Below are 18,376 nucleotides of genomic sequence, written 5' to 3'. Positions count from 1 at the left end.
TGTGTGGTGCGTTTTGAGTATGTGCAAGTTTTGTGTGAGGCAACTTTTGCACGTGTTACAACTTTTGTGCATGTGGCAATTTTTCCGCGGGTGCAAGTTTTGCGTGTGGCGAGTTTTCCCATGAGGTGAGTTTTGCACGTGTGGCCAGTTTTGCGTGAGCCTAGTTTTGCATTTGGCGAGTATTAAGCGTGGTGAGTTTTGAGCGGCGACTTTTGTGTTTCGACTTTTATGTGGCAAAGTTTGATGTATGTGTGGTGAAATGTGTGCTGAGGGTAGTATATGTGTTCAAGCACGTGGTAGTGTGTGGTGCATTTTGTGTGCATGTTCATATCCCCGTGTGTGGTGAGTATCCCATGTCGGGGCCCCACCTTAGCAACTGTACGGTATATACTCTTTGGCGCCATCGCTCTAATTCTTTAAGTCTCCCTTGTTCACATCTGGCAGCTGTCAATTTGCCTCCAAAACTTTTCCTTTCACTTTTTCCCTATTATGTAGATAGGGGCAAAATTGTTTGGTGAATTGGAAAGCGTGGGGTTAAAATTTCACCTCACAACATAGCCTATGACGCTCTCGGGGTCCAGACGTGTGACTGTGCAAAATTTTGTGGCTGTAGCTGCGACGGTTCAGATGCCAATCCCGGACATACATACACACACACACACACATACACACACACATTCAGCTTTATATATTAGATTTTCACATACTATCTATTCCTGACACTGGAGTGGCTTATAAACTTACAAAGTATATAGTTTGAGGTCTGGGATCTGCCAATATGTGGCTAGTTTTCTGACTGTTTCGGATAACATGACACATGACTTTAGTTTTTTTGGTCTAGTCTCGCTTGACTATAGGTAAATATTAAATAGTCTCCTGATGAGTCGCCTTTGGTGAGGATGATGAAAACCGTAGAAAAGAGAAGCTTGGAGAGTGTGTATATGTCACCTCACCTTATATACTCAACTGTGGTGTACATGTTTTTTCTATTAGTCACCTACAGAATAACCTTCAGAGGGTGAATTATGGGTATAGTTTAACATTTGGAATTAATAAAGTTTAGTTTTATACTTTTGTCAGCAAACATGAGGAATGACAAGAGGCAACCCATTTAAGAAGATTCAATTTTGGTTAAAACTATTCCAACATTATGAACATAAAAAAGGCTTCTCCCCTATGTGATGTCTCTGATGTTTTTTAACAGTTGATTTCCAAGTAAAATATTTCCCACATTAGGAAAATGTAAAAGGCTTCTCCTCTGTGTGACTGCTCTGATGTCTAACAAGAAGCACTTTCCATTTAAAACATTTACCACATTCTGAACAGGAAAAAGGCTTCTCCCCTGTGTGATTTCTCTGGTGACTAACAAGATCTGATTTCCGGTTAAAACATTTCCCACATTCTGAACAGGAAAAAGGCTTTTCCCCTGTGTGATTTCTCTGGTGACTAACAAGATCTGATTTCCGGTTAAAACATTTCCCACATTCTGAACATGAAAAAGGATTCTCCCCTGTGTGAGTTCTATGGTGATTAACCAAATGTGATTTCCATTTAAAACATTTCCCACATTCTGAACAGGAAAAAGGCATCTCCCCTGTGTGAGTTCTCTGGTGACTAATAAGTTGCACTTTCCATTTAAAAGATTTCCCACATTCTGAACATGAAAAAGGCTTCTCCCCTATATGAGTTCTCTGATGACGAACAAGAAGCAATTTCCTTTTAAAACATTTCCTACATTCTGAACAGGAAAAAGGCTTCTCCCCTGTGTGAATTCTATGGTGATTAACCAAATCTGATTTCCATTTAAAACATTTCCCACATTCTGAACAGGAAAAAGGCTTCTCCCCTGTGTGATTTCTCTGGTGACTAACAAGATCTGATTTCCGGTTAAAACATTTCCCACATTCTGAACAGGAAAAAGGCTTTTCCCCTGTGTGATTTCTCTGGTGACTAACAAGATCTGATTTCCGGTTAAAACATTTCCCACATTCTGAACATGAAAAAGGCTTCTCCCCTGTGTGAGTTCTATGGTGATTAACCAAATGTGATTTCCATTTAAAACATTTCCCACATTCTGAACAGGAAAAAGGCATCTCCCCTGTGTGAGTTCTCTGGTGACTAATAAGTTGCACTTTCCATTTAAAAGATTTCCCACATTCTGAACATGAAAAAGGCTTCTCCCCTGTATGAGTTCTCTGATGACGAACAAGAAGCAATTTCCTTTTAAAACATTTCCTACATTCTGAACAGGAAAAAGGCTTCTCCCCTGTGTGAGTTCTATGGTGATTAACCAAATCTGATTTCCATTTAAAACATTTCCCACATTCTGAACACGAAAAAGGCTTCTCTCCTGTGTGAGTTGTTTCGTGTCTAACAAGATGCCATTTCTGGTTAAAACATTTCTCACATTCTGAACATGAAAATGACTCCTTTGCTTTAGGAGCAGTTTGTTTTTGAATGCCTCTTTTGTGACTTGGATTTTCCTTAGTAGTCAGTAATGAATCAGAACATGGGACCTGTTTCATAGGATCAGATGACTGGTCTTTGCTGTGAATGGATGATGATGATATATCTGAAGTAATGGCATTCACTTCAGTTTTATCTTGTAGGATCTCAAGGTCATCAGATTTAAAAATTGAAGATGTCAGCTGTCCCTCTGATCTAATGGTACAGTCATCTGCTAAGATAAAAAACATTTTTTTAAATAAAATATCGTTGAGTTTTATATTTTTGAACATTTCTACTTAAACTGTCCATAAAAATGGCAAGCTATGTAAAACACTTGAATTATTTACCAAGACAATGACAGTTGACAGTCTAAAAGAAAACCTTGTTGGATGAGCCAGTAGTGCTTGGTGATCAGCTGTTTGTTCATTCTGCCTCCCAAATATCGAATAAAAAGAAACCAATCAATGTTATGTAGGCGAAAATAATACCAATTCTCATCTCACAAAAAACAAGTCCCCACTTAGGTCCATCATCTGTCAATGGAAAAACAGAGGTTCCCACACCACTACTGGCTCAAAAGGCTGTTAAAAAGCAACAGGGCTTCTATAAACCAATCCAGCAAAATCCGCTCTCACTTCTGAGTCTTGCAGTATGCTCAAACAACATTTAGGATCCCTGTGTTTACCAATATTATAGTGAGAAGAATCCACTTAATTTACGGTGTGTGTCTCCTGGAGCGCAATCTGGGCATTATGTGCTGGGTAGTGATGAGCGAGTATACTTGTTGCTCAGGTTTTCCAGAGCACGCTCGGGTGGTCTATGAGTATTTGTTAGTGCTCGGAAATTTCGTTTTCATCGTCCGCAGATAAATGATTTACAGCTTGATTACATGTGGGGATTCCCTAGCAACCAGGCAACCCCCTCATGCACTAAGGCTGGATAACAGCCATAAATCATTCACCCGCGTCAACAAAAACTAAATCTCTGAACACTAACAAATACTTGGAGAACACCCGAGCGTGCTCTGGAAAACCCGAGCAACGAGTATACTTGCTCATAACTAGTGCTGGGTAATAAAATGGCAAATGTGTAATTTTCACTCTCCAACATCCACTTTGTGCTAATTTCCAGAAAGTGGCTGTGGAGTCAAAATATTCATTCCACCTACATACGTGGTCAAAATTGTTGGTACCCCTCGTTTAATGACAGAAAAACCCACAATGGTCACAGAAATAACTTGAATCTGACAAAAGTAATAATAAATCAAAAATCTATGATAATGAACAAATGAAAGTCAGACATTGTTTTTCAACCATGCCTCCACAGAATTTAAAAAAAAATAAAACTCATGAAATAGAGTGTTACAAGTGCTGCTCGCAACAGCTGTGTCAGTCAGCGATCTTGTTATTAAAGTAAAAAAAACAGATAAGGCAGGTTAGGGTTAGTGTTATAGTTAGGGGTAGTGTTGAGGGTAAAGTTAGGGTTACTGTTAGGGTAAAGTTAGGGTTACTATTAGGCTAAAGTTAGGGTTACTGTTAGGCTAAAGATAGGGTTAGTGATACTATTAGGGTTAGGGTTACTGTTAGGCGAAGGTTAGGGTTACTGTTAGGGTTAAGGATACTGTTAGGCTAAAGTTAGGGTTACTGTTTGGGTTAGGGTTGCTGTTAGGGTTACTGTAAGGCTAAAGCTAGGGTTACTGTTAAGGTTGCTGTTAGGCTAAAGTTAGGGTTACTGTTAGGTTAAAGTGAAGGTTACTGTTAGGCTAAAGTTAGAGTTTATTCTAAAATTAGGGTTAGGCTAAAGAATTAGGCTTTTCTCAATTGTCTCCCCAATAATTTGGTCACCTCAGTCACGTCACGTCAGTCAGTGTTTTCTATTTCCGGAAAAAAATAAATAAAAACGAGTAAAATGGCCCATCAGTATTATAGTGCAGAGGAGGTTTATGCATGTTTATGTCCTGACAGCGAAGAAAGTGCAGTGCCAGATGGCGATATGGATTTTGAGGACTTTGGTAGCAAAGTCAATCCTTGCACACAAGGACCAGTACAACAAGAAGGACAAATAGCGCTTCTGGAGAAATGTCTCCAACTCAGGGAACAATGCCCAGTACTAGTGCTGTCCCTAGTGCTCGTGAATTGGTTCACATCAATTTCCAAGGGGCTTTGCCTCTTGATGTAGCATTTCCCAGATGGGAGACTTTGGATTCGGCTACTCCATTCATCCCTAATTTTAATGTCATTCCTGGTATAAATGTGGAGGTGGAAAATTTGGGGCCAGTTCATTTTTTAATTTTTTTTCTGACAGATAGCTTGCTAGAGCATATTATGCTACAAACAAATTCATATACTGTATGTCCCAATTCATCAGCCAGAATCCACGATCCTATTACGCTAGGTCAAATTTATGGACACCAAATAATGTCCTAGAAATGAAAACATTTGTAAGACTTACATTAGTTATGGGGCTAGTTAACAAAAATTCAGTCCTATTGGTCCAACCACCCTGTTCTAACCACCCCAATGTTTCCTGCCATTCTTCCTAGGACCCATTATGAAATGCTTATGAGATTTTGTCAGTTTAACAACAACAATCGATGCCTGCCCGAGATGCCACAGAACATGACATACTATTCAAAATCAGACTCATCATCAAAGACTTGACAGAAAAGTTCTTAAAGCTCTACAACCCAACAGAAAACATTTCCATTAATGAGTCCCTTGTAAAATTCAAAGGAAGACTGCACCTCAAGCAATTTATTCCTTCTAAGAGGGCAAGGTTCGGAATAAAACTCTATAAAATGTGCAAGAGTTCAAACGGATACACATCAGCTTTTCACATTTATGAGGGGAAAGATAGCCAACTAAACCCACCAAGATGCCCTACTTATCTGGGGACATCTGGAAAAATCATTTGGAAGCTGATAACTCCATTTTTACAAAAAGGCTACAATCTGTATGTTGACAACTACTACACCAGCATACCCCTATTTAAACGTCGTGTTGAACATAACACGGAGGCAAAAAACGTCAGGGGTTTCCACAAACATTGGTCAATGTCAAGGGCCACTGCAGATCAACAGGGATCCACTACTCCAAAACCTGTGTCTGTCATTGACTACAACAAACATATGGGGGTGCGGACCTTGCAGATCAGGCTGTGATAGAAATATATCTATCATGTAGATCTCACTTGCATGTATACTCATATATACTCACAGCTAATATATACATTATAATCAATGGCTTAAAATGGCTGACGTAAACTGATATAAGCCAGTCAGACTGTATGGGGGTTTTCCAGGCAAAAGCAGAACAACGCCAGATGTATTAAGTGATGATCAGATGTTTCAACTTTGTCCAAGATGCAGAAAGATGCAGAGAGCTACATTTTAGTTGCTTAATCAGCATCCATATGTGCATTAATCACAATATTCCATATATATTTAGATAACCAATAACAGAGGAGCTAGACAATATGGTAATTAACTAACCACCCCTTTCTATATGCAATTATAAAACTATGTATGTATAATAAATCATCAGTATTGATGGAATGTACAGTCCATTCTTGATGAGCGCTCAAAATACTCAGTCTTATTGGGAATGGCTGCAGCACACACCGGGATAGATTTATCCAAAGCAAATTTCCATAACATCTGGCATCTGCTCGCGGGGCGTGGATGAAACACACGGGGACCCTGCTGACCGGAGAGACGGAGGTGTTTGCCATGACCTTAGCTTACGGGACGGAGACTGCGCAGCTCCATAAGTAAGGTAAGAAAATTTTATCATCTTACCTGAAAGTCCCCTGTGCCCAGTCTGGGTCTATACCTCTTGCTGGTCAGGTGTGGTCACCACCGCATTCCCAGGTAGTGTAAAAAGTCCAAGCCCGTATCCAAACCCTTGGATATAAGTCATGGTGTCTGCTGTGTGCCGTGTATGTGTTCTGTGTTTGTGTAAGATCCGGGAGAAAGTTGGAACGGTGACTGTTTTGCTTGTGGTTGCTGGGTAACAGACTGCAGGAGGTCAAATTGCTTGATAAGTTATTGCAGGATTCCCGTGCATAGGAGGGACAGGTAGTCCGGGGCAGGTGGTCCCAGGCTCCAGGCTCGGGTAGTGTTAACTTAGAGGGCTACTGCAGATTCCCGTAGTGCTGGCAAGCCAGTCAGGACAACCGGACCGGGATGGTAGATTTCCCGCTTGTGTTTCTCACTCAGGCGGTCCGGGCACAGGTGTGCCCAGTGCGATTGGCAGTAGTCTGTTCCCAGAGTAACCTGCACGTGTCACAGAATAATAAAAAGGGCATCGGTTTCTCCAGGACGTTTGTATCTGTTCTGTTCATGTCACGTATTGCTGCTTTAAATGCATACAATTGTATAGAGAAGGTTTTTTTTTCCCTTCCCCTTCTGCTGTAGCAAAGATATATCCATTGTAAATCAGACTGTCACAACTGTTTTTGCAAAGTTTCCTGTTTCTGCATTCTGAATAGTGCTACAGTGTAGCCATTTTTTTGAAGAAGTGAAACTATATGGTATCTATCATTTTTGCTGTGACATACTTGTTTTCAGATACATGATTTTAGTGACATTAGAAACAGCAGCATAAGAAAAGGGGAAGTGTGTGTGTCTGACTGCGTTTGAGCACAGAGAAAAAAAAAAAGGAAGCCGTTTTAACGTTTTACTCCTTTGAAGGTTTCCTTCTGTCTTTTTACATTTTAAAGTTTTTTTAAAGTTTTTTTTTAAGTTTTCCAAAGTTTTTCCTTCTGTATCAAAATTTTAAGTTTTTGGTTGTGTACCAAGTTTTTTTGAAGTTTTTGTTGTTGTCTTTTTTTATTTTTGCAAAGGGAAATAAGGTGGCCAAGCAACAGGAGGGTCTTTTACTTCCTGATGAGAAAACGGCCCCCAGATAGTGGCAGAACACGAAGGTGTTAAGTATGTGAAGAATTTTAGAAGGTATAAAGTATGTGAAAGCCATCAGAATGGCAGACTTCAAGCTGCAGAATGGCAGACTTCAAGCTGCGGAATGGCATGATGTAGAAAGGAAAATAAGGGAAGTTAGCTGATGTTAAATTGCTGAATACTAATACATGGTATGAAGTAGCAGCAGAGCTTACATCGTTTAGGTGGTACAGAAAGATATGTGAGCAAACCAGGAAGTGATTTTTATGTGTATCAAATGGGGAAAGGTATTAAGCCATCAGCGCCTCCCCATATATTAGACATGTGCAGTCTGCTCTCAACAGTGTCCATAGTATAGGGAGTTTTTGCTCAATATGTGGCGTGCCCCGACCCTCCCTACAGAGAGAAGGTATCATTATTCCAACCATGCCCTAAGAGACTGCACAGAGGGGAGAGGAATTCTCCTCTCTATCCTCCTTTTTCTCTGTCACTCTTTCTCTCCTCCTTCCTCTCTCTCACTCTCCTTTCTTCTCCTTTTTCTCCACACTTTTCTCTTCTCTCTCCCTCTCTCTATCTCTCTGCTCTACACCTCTACCCCTCCTCCTTCTCCACACCTCTTTCCTCCTTCACTCACCCTCCTTCTCTCCTCCTTCTTCACTCCCCAACCACACCTATCTCCTCCTGCTCTTCCTTCTTCACACCCATCTCCACCCCTCTCTTCTCCTCCTTCTCTCTCTCTTCCACACCTCCCATCTTCTCCTCCCTCTGTTCCTTTTTTTCACTCCTCCACCTCCTCCTATACACCTTTCATCAACCCCTCCTCCTCCTTCTTCTTCTTCATCTCCTCCTTCTTCTCTGCCCCATATATCTCCTCCTGTTTCACACTCTTCTTTTTCTTTGTTGCCGGCTGGGCGAACGCCCAATTCAAACAATGTGGTGCTTACAGCACAAGGCACCCCTTCTATGTCCCTGACACAGTCCAGCCATTGCCAGCTGTGATATCGGGGAAAGAAGGAGAAAATCCCCCTACACACAATGCAGTAGGCAACCCCCAGACACATCAGGCAGCACACAGCTCAGCCCTGGGTGCAGAGGGGGGAGGACTGACATCACCATCTGCTGATAATGTACAACTTCAGCACCGGTCAGAGCTGCCTACATTAAAACCAACATAGAACTATAAGGCCTATGCTTCAGCCAGGGGGGTGACATCCTCACACAAAAAGGCAACTTCTAAGTCCAAAAATCAGCCAGTGTATGACCCCAGCATATGATATCACAACTATTCCTCTGATGAAGATGGGGAGGCAACATCATACATGCTGCCTAGTACTAGGAAAAGAAACCCACAGGCACCAAGAATGCAGGGGCAGATAGAGGTACCACCATTACATTATGTGCACTTCACCCCAAGTCAGGTGACCAGCATTCTCAACAATCTTCCAGACCCAGGGATGCATCCCATGCCATTTTACTGAAGAATGTAGCAGAACCAGCTAAATATATAGCCACCTGGAATGATCTCTGGGCCATAAATGGAAATAAAAAGCAGGTGATGCACTCTGGCCAATCATGAAGGAACAATTCAAACTTCCAGCAGAATTAGATGTACATGCTTGGGAGTCAGGGCCACAGCTAATTGAACAGCTCAGAGAGTGGGTCAAAGGCAGATTGGCAGGACAAGCCCTCAGCTTACATGACATGAGCCAAGACAAGACAGAGTCTGTAAAGAAGTTTTATGGCAGAGTAATGCAAGTATTCCAAGACTTGGACTTCACCATTCATGACCAGATACACAGGCAAATGTTGGCACAGGCCTTTGTGCATGGACTGAGACAGCCAATCAGGAAACCACTGGTAGTGGCTAGGCCCGAGAACAGGTCAATAGCAGTGGACTGACCCAGCAAAACGGGTTATGTGCGCCTAGGAGACTGTTTATTGCCAATTGTCGCCAAAACTGCCGCCATCATAGCACCACAAAGAGCGTGAAGAAGGAAACGGGTGCTGCACTGCTGAGAACGCCGGAAGGGGAGCCAGAAGTGAAGACGCTGCAAAGTGCCGAGTGACACACCGGAAGAACCGCTGCAGACTCCGGAGAGGAGACACCGACCTTAACAAGGTTAGCAAAAGGGAGAAGCTGTGTCAAACCAGGGGGAAGAAGTGGTGGCAGATGCAGCCGCAGCCCCTGTAATGGCCCAAGACCTCGGGTTGGATGCAGCCACCGGTCTCATGGCACCCCCGGGCCTCACCACGGACGCACCTGCAGGCCCCATCTTACCACCAGGCCCCGCAGCTTTAATCAGCAGGCCGGACCCTCCTGCCGCTACAGTGACCATCATGCTATTGTCCACAGTAGCCAAAGGGATTGAGTCCCAAAGAGGAGTGCAGAAGACGGCCCTTCTCATGGTGACCACTGACCTGGAAGTGCAACCACCCTATGAAGACAGAAGAAGTGTCAAGTGTTACAACTGTGGCAAGTTTAGCCATTTCCGGAACCAGTGCAGAGCACCCATGCAACCCAAGAGTTGGTCCAGAGAAACAGGTCAAGGAAGAAGTTCAGAAAGCAGTGAAGTACCCTGTCCATAGGACAGAGGAAAGCAAGCCAGGTCTGCAAGACACTACGCTCCTGACATGTAAAACCCCATCTGCAGGACCAATACCTCAAAATTACCCTGAAAGTGGATGGCGTTGTCAGATCTTTTCTTCTGCACACCGGTGCAGCCAGAAGTGTGATGAGATCTGTGGAACTCCCCGATCCCACCTGCCTATCAGAATCCTCTGTGTCTCGCATGGACATTGATGGTCAAGTCAGACATTCCCAGCCTACAAAGCAGCTGAGCGTGTGCACTCAGCTAGGACACTCTATCCTGTCCCAGTTTGTGGTGTCAGGGACCTGCCACTCAACCTGCTGGGAGCGGACCTACTGCAGAAGCTGAAGGCAACAACAGTGTTCCAGGAAGATGGGACCGTGACACTTTCTTCATCCCTGACCCAAGAAGAACCATGCTGGCAGCCCTACAAGAACCTCAAACAACCGACGGAGGCCTACCCAAGGAGGTACTGGACGTAGTACCAGAAAGTTTATGGACTAAGGGACCTCAGGATGTGGGAAAACCTCAAGTTGCCCAGTATGGGTGTCACTCAAGCCAGGTACTCCGTACCCTCGTAAGGCCCAGTATCCCCTGTCCATCGCCTAGAGTCAAGATGCCTCTGACCAACTGAAGGTCTACCTGGAAATAGGGGTCGTTATCCCCTGCACGTCGCCTTGCAATACCCCGCTTTTCCCGGTCAAGAAAAGAAAAAGACTGTAAAAGGAGTGCCAGCCAAGTTCAAAATGGTACATGAACTGAGAGATGTGAATGACACCACGGTGTTTGAAACTCCAATTGTGCCGAATCCGCACACTCTGCTCTCAAATGTGCCTGCCACAGCAAAAGTGTTCACAGTGACCGACCTGGCTAATGTTTTCTCCAGTGTTACCCTTCACCCGGATGACCAGTACCTGTTTGCCTTAACGCACCAGGGGGGACAGCACACATGGACAGTGATGCCACAGCGGGCCCAGAACAGCCCCTCACAATTCAGCAAATCAATGTCCACAGTCTTCACCAACTGGGTCACAGAACATGCAGAAGTAACCCTGCTACAATACGTGGATGATCTACTCCTTTGTGAAGTTGACTTTGACACGTGTAAAGCCCATTCCTTGTCTCTCCTACTCTACCTGGCGGAGCAGCACTGCAAGGTCTCAAAGAACAAAGTTCAGTGGTGTCTGAAGCGAGTTACGTTCCAGGGACACTGTATTGCTTACCAGATGAAACACCTGACATGACCGGAAGACAACCGTGGAGAAGATGGTTCCTCCAACAACTCCAAAGGCGCTACAGGCCTTCCTTGGTCTAGTTTCGTATTGCAGAGCCTGGATCCCTGATGCCTCAGTCCTAATGCAGCCTCTGTATGATTGCGTCAACGTAACCCCGTTTCTCCTGACGGATGCAGCCTTCAGCTCGTTCAAGAAGTTAAAAGGCTCTGTAGCACTAGGCCTACCTGACTACGAGAAGCCATTCCGTCTCTACCTGATGGAAAAAGAAGGCCTTGCTACTGGAGTCCTGACGCAGCTTCAGGGGGGAAAGCAGAGACCTTTGGGCTACTTTTCAGCTCGCCTGGATCCAGCTGCAAGGGAATCCCCCTCCTGCATGAGAGCAGCATTTGCAGCACACGCCCTCCTGGACAAGACTGCTGACATCATTCTTGGACATCCATTGGAAATCCTGGCTCCGCATGACATCTCAGCAATCCTCAACCAAACAGCCAAAACATCTCTCCACCGCCAGGCATCTTCGCCTCCAGTACTCTCTACTCTTGCCCGACAATGTCACAATCTCCAGATGCACAGCCCTCAGATCAAAATTCTGATCAAAATCTGCATGCTACCTTCCACAGGGACGGATTTGCTCCGGACGGATGACCATGATTGCTTCAGCATCATGCAACAGGAAACAGTAGGACTACCCAAGGTGGCAGAAGAGCCACTGACCAACCCAGAGTTGATCCTCTATGTGGATGGCTCCAGATTTGCAGATGATGAAGGAAGATTCCACACGGGATGTGCAGTGACCAGCACTCAAGAGATCCTGTGGTCCAGAAGTCTGCCGCCTAGTCTGTCAGCCCAGGAAGCAGAACTGACAGCGCTGACGAAGGCCTGCCAGATTGTAGAAGGCAAGACTGCGAACATGCATACCGATTCTAGGTACTCTCATGGCATAGCACACGACTTTGGACCCATCTGGACTGCAAGGGACTTCATCACAGCAAGCGGAACAACTGTGAAGCATCATGGAGCCAAACCTGCCAATCCTTTATAATCTGAAGATGTCAGAAGACTCACTGAGGGACATTTTATTGCACTCATTCCAGCAACTGAAACAAGAAAGAACCCCCAAAGAAGATGTTGTGTATGTTCCAAAAGAAGAATGAGGCATGATACCCGCTATTATTGCGCACAATGCCCATCATTGCCAGCCTTATGCCTCAATGACTGCTTTAAAATCTTCCACATAGATCCACGTTTTTAAACTGTTTTGACAGTCAAGCATTTGGTTTATTTAGTGACAGACACATCTGAGTAGAGCTGACTTAACAATTTCCGGGTGTAGGTGGGGGGATGTCTCCAGAGACACAAGCTGGACACAATATTTTGAGTACTACAATTATATTTTTGCAATTTAGCGGATCTCCAAAGTGCCATAACAGCAGAATCCCTTCTGAAGTGACCCCATTTTGGAAATGACACCCCTCTGGGAATTCATCTATGGGTGTAATGACCATTTACCTATCTACCTATTTTCCAATGTAAATTCTGAGGTTAAAACGACATTTCAGTGGTTAAAATGTTGTTAATTTTTCTTCACTGTCCAATGGTATAATTTTCTATGGAACAGCTGTGGTGTCAGTATGCTCACTGCACCACTAGAAGAATTCATTCAGGGAAGTATTTTGTAAAATGCAGTCACTTTGGGGGGCGTATGCTGTTCTGCCACCTCAGAGGCTCCGACAATGTGACATGTCACCCACAAACAATTCCAGCAAAATATGCTCTCCAATAGGGCGCTCCTTCCCTTCCGAGCTCTGCCATGTGCCCAAACAGTGGTTTACCCCCACATATGGGGTGTCAGCACACTCAGGACAAAATTCTCAACAATTTTTGGGGTCCAATTTCTCTTGTCAGCTATTGGAAAAAAAATTGAGGGCAAAAATATCATTTCTTGTGGAAAAAATGTGATTATTTTCACAGCTGCACGTAATTAACTTCTGTGAAGCATTTGAGGGTTCAAAGTGCTCACCACACATCACAAAATGGGGTCACTTGTTGGGGGTTTCCACTGTTTAGACACGTCAGGGGCTCTGACAATGTGACATGTCACCCACAACCAATTCCAGCAAAATCTGCTCTTCAATATGGCGCTCCTTCCCTCCCAAGCTCTGCCATGCACCCAAACAGTAGTATTCTCCCACATATGAGGTATCAGCGTGCTCAGGAGAAAGTACAGAATATATATAGATCATTTTCTTCCGTTACCCTTGTGAAAGTAAGAAAAAATTAGGTCTAAAGGAAAATTTTTTTGTGAAAGAAAAGTATATGTTTATTTTTTCCTTCCACATTCCATTCATTCCTGTGAAGCACCTGAAGGGTTAATAAACTTCTTGAATAAGGTTTTGAGCACCTTGAGGGGTGCAGTTTTTAGAATGGTGTTGTTAGGGGTCGAGTTCCCGCTTCTGCACAGGGGGAATCTCGGGCCGTTTCTGCTGCGGTACCCATTCTTCTCCTGCCACAGTGGAACCTGCTCAGCGGAGACATCGGTCCTTGCGTCTGGCTCAGTCTCACTCTGTGCTTAGGCTTGCTGTTGCTTTTCCAGCTTGTGCCATTAAAGCCAGTGCTGGGCAGCGGCGAGCGGATGCTTTTGGGACTAAGTCCTGCTTTTTCCCTTCTGAGCATGCCCAGGGTGAGATCTCTCGTTGGAGATCGAGGGTCACATGCTCAGATGCTGCAGTGGTTCCCGGTTATGATTAGGTGGCCTTGGAGCAGCATGAAAACCTTCACTGGAGTAGGTGGTAACTATACTGACCACAAACCCTGATCTTATCACCGCAACTAGAAGTAGCTGTGGGGTGTGCCTAACAAAACCTAGACACCTCGACACAGCCGGAGGACTAAATACCCCTAAAGATGAAAATAGGAAAACTATCTTGCCTCAGAGTAGACCCCCAAAGGATAGGCAGCCCCCCACAAATAATGACTGTGAGTTGGAGAGGAAAAGACACATGCAGGCAGAAAACAGGCTTAGCAAAGGAGGCCACTTCTAGCTAAATAGAAAAGGACAGGACAGGATACTAAGCGATCAGCATAAAAATACTACAAAAATATCCACAGCAGAAAATACAAAACTCCACCACCTAATTAAAGATGTGGAGAGTATATCTGCAACTCCAGAGAATCCAACCAGACTGAGAAAAACAACTGACACAGTCTAAGCTGGACAAATAGAAACAAAAGATCAGCACTGAAAATAAGCACACAGCATGTGTACTTAAGAAAAAGAAACAGACACTTATCTTTGCTGAACTGGCAGATAAGCAGGAGAGGCCAGGCAGAGATCCAACACTTCCAAAGAAACATTGACAACAGTCCAGGACTAAAGAGTCCTGCAAAGCTAAATAGCCCAGTCAGAATTGCAATTAGCGGATACACCTGTCCAAGACTGCAGCCCAGAGACAACTGCATTACCATTTACAACCACCGGAGGGAGCCCAAAAGCAGAATTCACAACAGTACCCCCCCTTGAGGAGGGGTCACCGAACCCTCACCAGAGCCCCCAGGCCGATCAGGATGAGCCAGATGAAAGGCACGAACCAAATCAGCGGCATGGACATCAGAGGCAAAAACCCAAGAATTATCCTCCTGGCCATAACCCTTCCATTTGACAAGATACTGAAGCTTCCGCCTCGAAAAACGGGAATCCAAAATCTTCTCAACAACATATTCCAACTCCCCATCAAACAACACAGGGGCCGGAGGATCAACAGAGGGAACAACGGGCTCCACATATAATAAAGATCTATGGAAGACATTATGGATAGCAAAAGAGGCCAGAAGCCCCAGACGAAAAGACACCGGATTAATAATCTCAGAAATCCTATAAGGACCAATAAACCGAGGCTTAAACTTAGGAGAAGAAACCTTCATAGGAACATGACGGGAAGGCAACCAAACCAGATCCCCAACCCGAAGCCGGGAACCAACACACCGACGACGGTTAGCAAAACGTTGAGCCTCCTCCTGAGACAACGCCAAATTGTCCATCACATGAGCCCAAATGTGCTGCAACCTGTCAACCACAGAATCCACACCAGGACAGTCAGAAGGCTCAACCTGCCCAGAAGAAAAACGAGGATGAAAACCAAAATTACAAAAGAAAGGTGAAACCAAAGTAGCCGAACTAGCCCGATTATTAAGGGCAAACTCGGCCAATGGCAAAAAAGCCACCCAATCATCCTGATCAGCAGACACAAAGCATCTCAAATAAGTCTCCAAAGTCTGATTAGTTTGTTCGGTCTGGCCGTTTGTCTGAGGATGAAATGCAGAAGAAAAAGACAAATTAATGCCCAGCTTGGCACAAAAGGCCCGCCAAAACCTAGAAACAAACTGGGAACCTCTGTCGGACACAATATTCTCCGGAATACCATGCAAACGGACCACATACTGAAAAAACAACGGAACCAAATCAGAAGAAGAAGGCAATTTAGGCAAAGGCACCAAATGAACCATCTTAGAGAATCGGTCACAAACAACCCAGATAACCGACATCCTCTGGGAAACAGGAAGATCGGAAATAAAATGCATAGAAATATGCGTCCAGGGCCTCTCAGGGACCGGCAAAGGCAAAAGCAACCCACTAGCACGGGAGCAACAAGGCTTGGCCCGCGCACAAGTCCCACAGGACTGCACAAAAGAACGCACATCACGCGACAAAGAAGGCCACCAAAAGGACTTACCAACCAAGTCTCTGTTACCAAAAATGCCACGATGACTAGCCAACACGGAACAGTGAACCTCAGAAATCACTCTACTAGTCCATCTGTCAGGAACAAACAGTTTCCCCACAGGACAACGGTCAGGTTTGTCAGCCTGAAATTCCTGAAGAACCTGTTGTAAATCAGGAGAAATGGCAGAAAGGACCACCCCTTCTTTCAGAATACCGACTGGTTCCAAGACCTCAGGAGAATCAGGCAAAAAACTCCTAGAGAGGGCATCAGCCTTAATATTCTTAGAACCCGGAAGGTACGAGACCACAAAATCAAAACGAGAAAAAAACAAGGACCATCGAGCCTGTCTAGGATTCAATCGTTTGGCAGACTCGAGGTAAATCAGATTCTTATGATCGGTCAAGACCACAATACGGTGCTTAGCACCCTCAAGCCAATGTCGCCACTCCTCAAACGCCCACTTCATAGCCAACAACTCCCGATTGCCAACATCATAATTCCATTCAGCAGGCGACAACTTACGGGAAAAGAAGGCACACGGTTTCATTAAGGAACCAACAGGATCCCTCTGAGACAAAACAGCCCCTGCCTCAATCTCAGAAGCGTCAACCTCAACCTGAAACGGAAGAGAAACATCCGGTTGAGGCAACACAGGAGCAGAAGTAAAACGACGTTTAAGTTCCTGAAAGGCAGAGACAGCCGCAGGGGACCAATTCACCACATCAGCGCCCTTCTTCGTCAAATCAGTCAAGGGTTTAACCACGCTGGAAAAATTAGCAATGAAACGGCGATAAAAATTAGCAAAACCCAAAAATTTCTGAAGGCTCTTCACGGATGTGGGCTGAATCCAATCATGAATAGCCTGAACCTTAACCGGATCCATCTCTATAGACGAGGGAGAAAAAATAAAGCCCAAAAAGGAGACCTTCTGCACCCCAAAAAGACACTTAGACCCTTTCACAAACAAGGCATTGTCACGAAGGATCTGAAATACCATCCTGACCTGCTGCACATGAGACTCCCAATCATCGGAAAAAATCAAAATATCGTCCAAATATACAATCAAGAATTTATCAAGATAATTCTGGAAGATATCATGCATGAAGGACTGAAAAACAGATGGAGCATTAGAGAGTCCGAATGGCATCACAAGGTATTCAAAATGGCCTTCGGGCGTGTTAAACGCAGTTTTCCATTCATCACACTGCTTTATATGAACAAGATTATAAGCCCCCCGAAGGTCAATCTTAGTAAACCAACTAGCTCCCTTAATCCTAGCAAAGAAATCGGAAAGCAAAGGTAAAGGGTATTGAAACTTGACCGTGATCTTATTCAAGAGGCGATAATCAATACAGGGTCTTAAGGAACCATCTTTTTTAGCAACAAAAAAGAACCCCGCTCCCAACGTTGAAGAAGATGGCCGAATATGCCCTTTCTCCAAAGACTCCTTAATATAGCTCCGCATGGCGGCATGTTCAGGTACAGACAGGTTGAAAAGTCGGCCCTTAGGAAACTTACAGCCTGGAATCAAGTCAACAGCACAATCGCAGTCCCTGTGCGGTGGAAGGAAACTGGACTTGGGCTCATCGAATACATCCTGAAAATCAGACAAAAACTCCGGAATTTCAGAAGAGGAAGAAGGGGCGATAGACATCAGAGGAACATCATTATGAACCCCCTGACAACCCCAACTAGTCACAGACATGGACTTCCAATCCAAAACAGGATTATGTACCTGTAACCACGGAAAACCCAGCACGATAGCATCATGCAAATTATGCAACACCAGAAATCGACAATCTTCCTGATGGGCTGGCGCCATGCGCATGGTCACCTGTGTCCAAAACTGGGGCTTATTTTTAGCCAAGGGTGTAGCATCAATGCCCCTTAAAGGAATAGGGTTCTGCAAAGGCTGCAAGGGAAAACCACAACGCCTAGCAAAGTCAAAGTCCATTAAGTTCAAGGCGGCGCCTGAATCCACAAACGCCATGACAGAAAATGATGACAATGAACAGATCAAGGACACAGATAACAGAAAATTAGGTTGTACAGTACAGATGGTAAATGAACTGGCGATCCTCTTTGTCCGCTTAGGGCAGACAGAAATGTCATGGGAAGCGTCGCCACAATAATAACACAACCTATAGAGACGTCTGAAACCTTGTTGTTCTGTTTTAGACAGAATCCTATCACACTGCATAGGCTCAGGAATTTGCTCTGAGGATAACGCCATAGCGCGCACAGTTCTGCGCTCCCGCAAGCGCCGGTCAATCTGAATGGCCAGAGACATAGAATCACTCAGATTGGAGGGTGTGGGAAACCCCACCATAACATCTTTAACGGATTCAGAAACACCCTTTCTAAAAATTGCCACCAAAGCATCATTATTCCATTTAGTCAACACAGACCATTTTCTGAATTTCTGACAATACAATTCAGCCACCTCTTGCCCCTGAGACAGGGCCAACAAGGTCTTCTCAGCTTGAT

General features: G+C 44.5%; 1 protein-coding gene across 1 annotated transcript; it reads right to left on the bottom strand.

Moving 5' to 3' along the window:
* Window positions 1-1,232: 1,232 nt before the first annotated feature.
* On the bottom strand, window positions 1,233-11,410 carry LOC138666367 (oocyte zinc finger protein XlCOF22-like). The gene is made up of 5 exons (XM_069754595.1): window positions 11,393-11,410; window positions 9,606-9,780; window positions 2,063-2,296; window positions 1,559-1,792; window positions 1,233-1,291 (listed from the first exon to the last, which is right to left on the bottom strand). The coding sequence occupies exons 1-5, from the start codon at window positions 11,408-11,410 to the stop codon at window positions 1,233-1,235; spliced, it is 720 nt and encodes a 239-aa protein (XP_069610696.1).
* Between the last annotated feature and the right edge of the window lie 6,966 nt (window positions 11,411-18,376).

This window comes from Ranitomeya imitator, chromosome 2, assembly GCF_032444005.1.
Source record: "Ranitomeya imitator isolate aRanImi1 chromosome 2, aRanImi1.pri, whole genome shotgun sequence".
NCBI classification, from domain to species: Eukaryota; Metazoa; Chordata; class Amphibia; order Anura; family Dendrobatidae; genus Ranitomeya; species Ranitomeya imitator.
Note: the sequence above shows the minus strand (reverse complement) of the source record. Positions and strands in the feature narration are given on the sequence as shown.

Excerpts from the sequence above, each read along its gene's own strand:
- LOC138666367 (XM_069754595.1), bottom strand. Across the intron at positions 1,793-2,062 it reads CTGTTCAGAATGTGGGAAAT|ATTTGGTTAATCACCATAGA; the intron begins GTTTTAAATGGA and ends AATGGAAATCAG. Across the intron at positions 1,292-1,558 it reads CTGTTCAGAATGTGGGAAAT|TGCTTCTTGTTAGACATCAG; the intron begins GTTTTAAATGGA and ends TTAAATGGAAAG.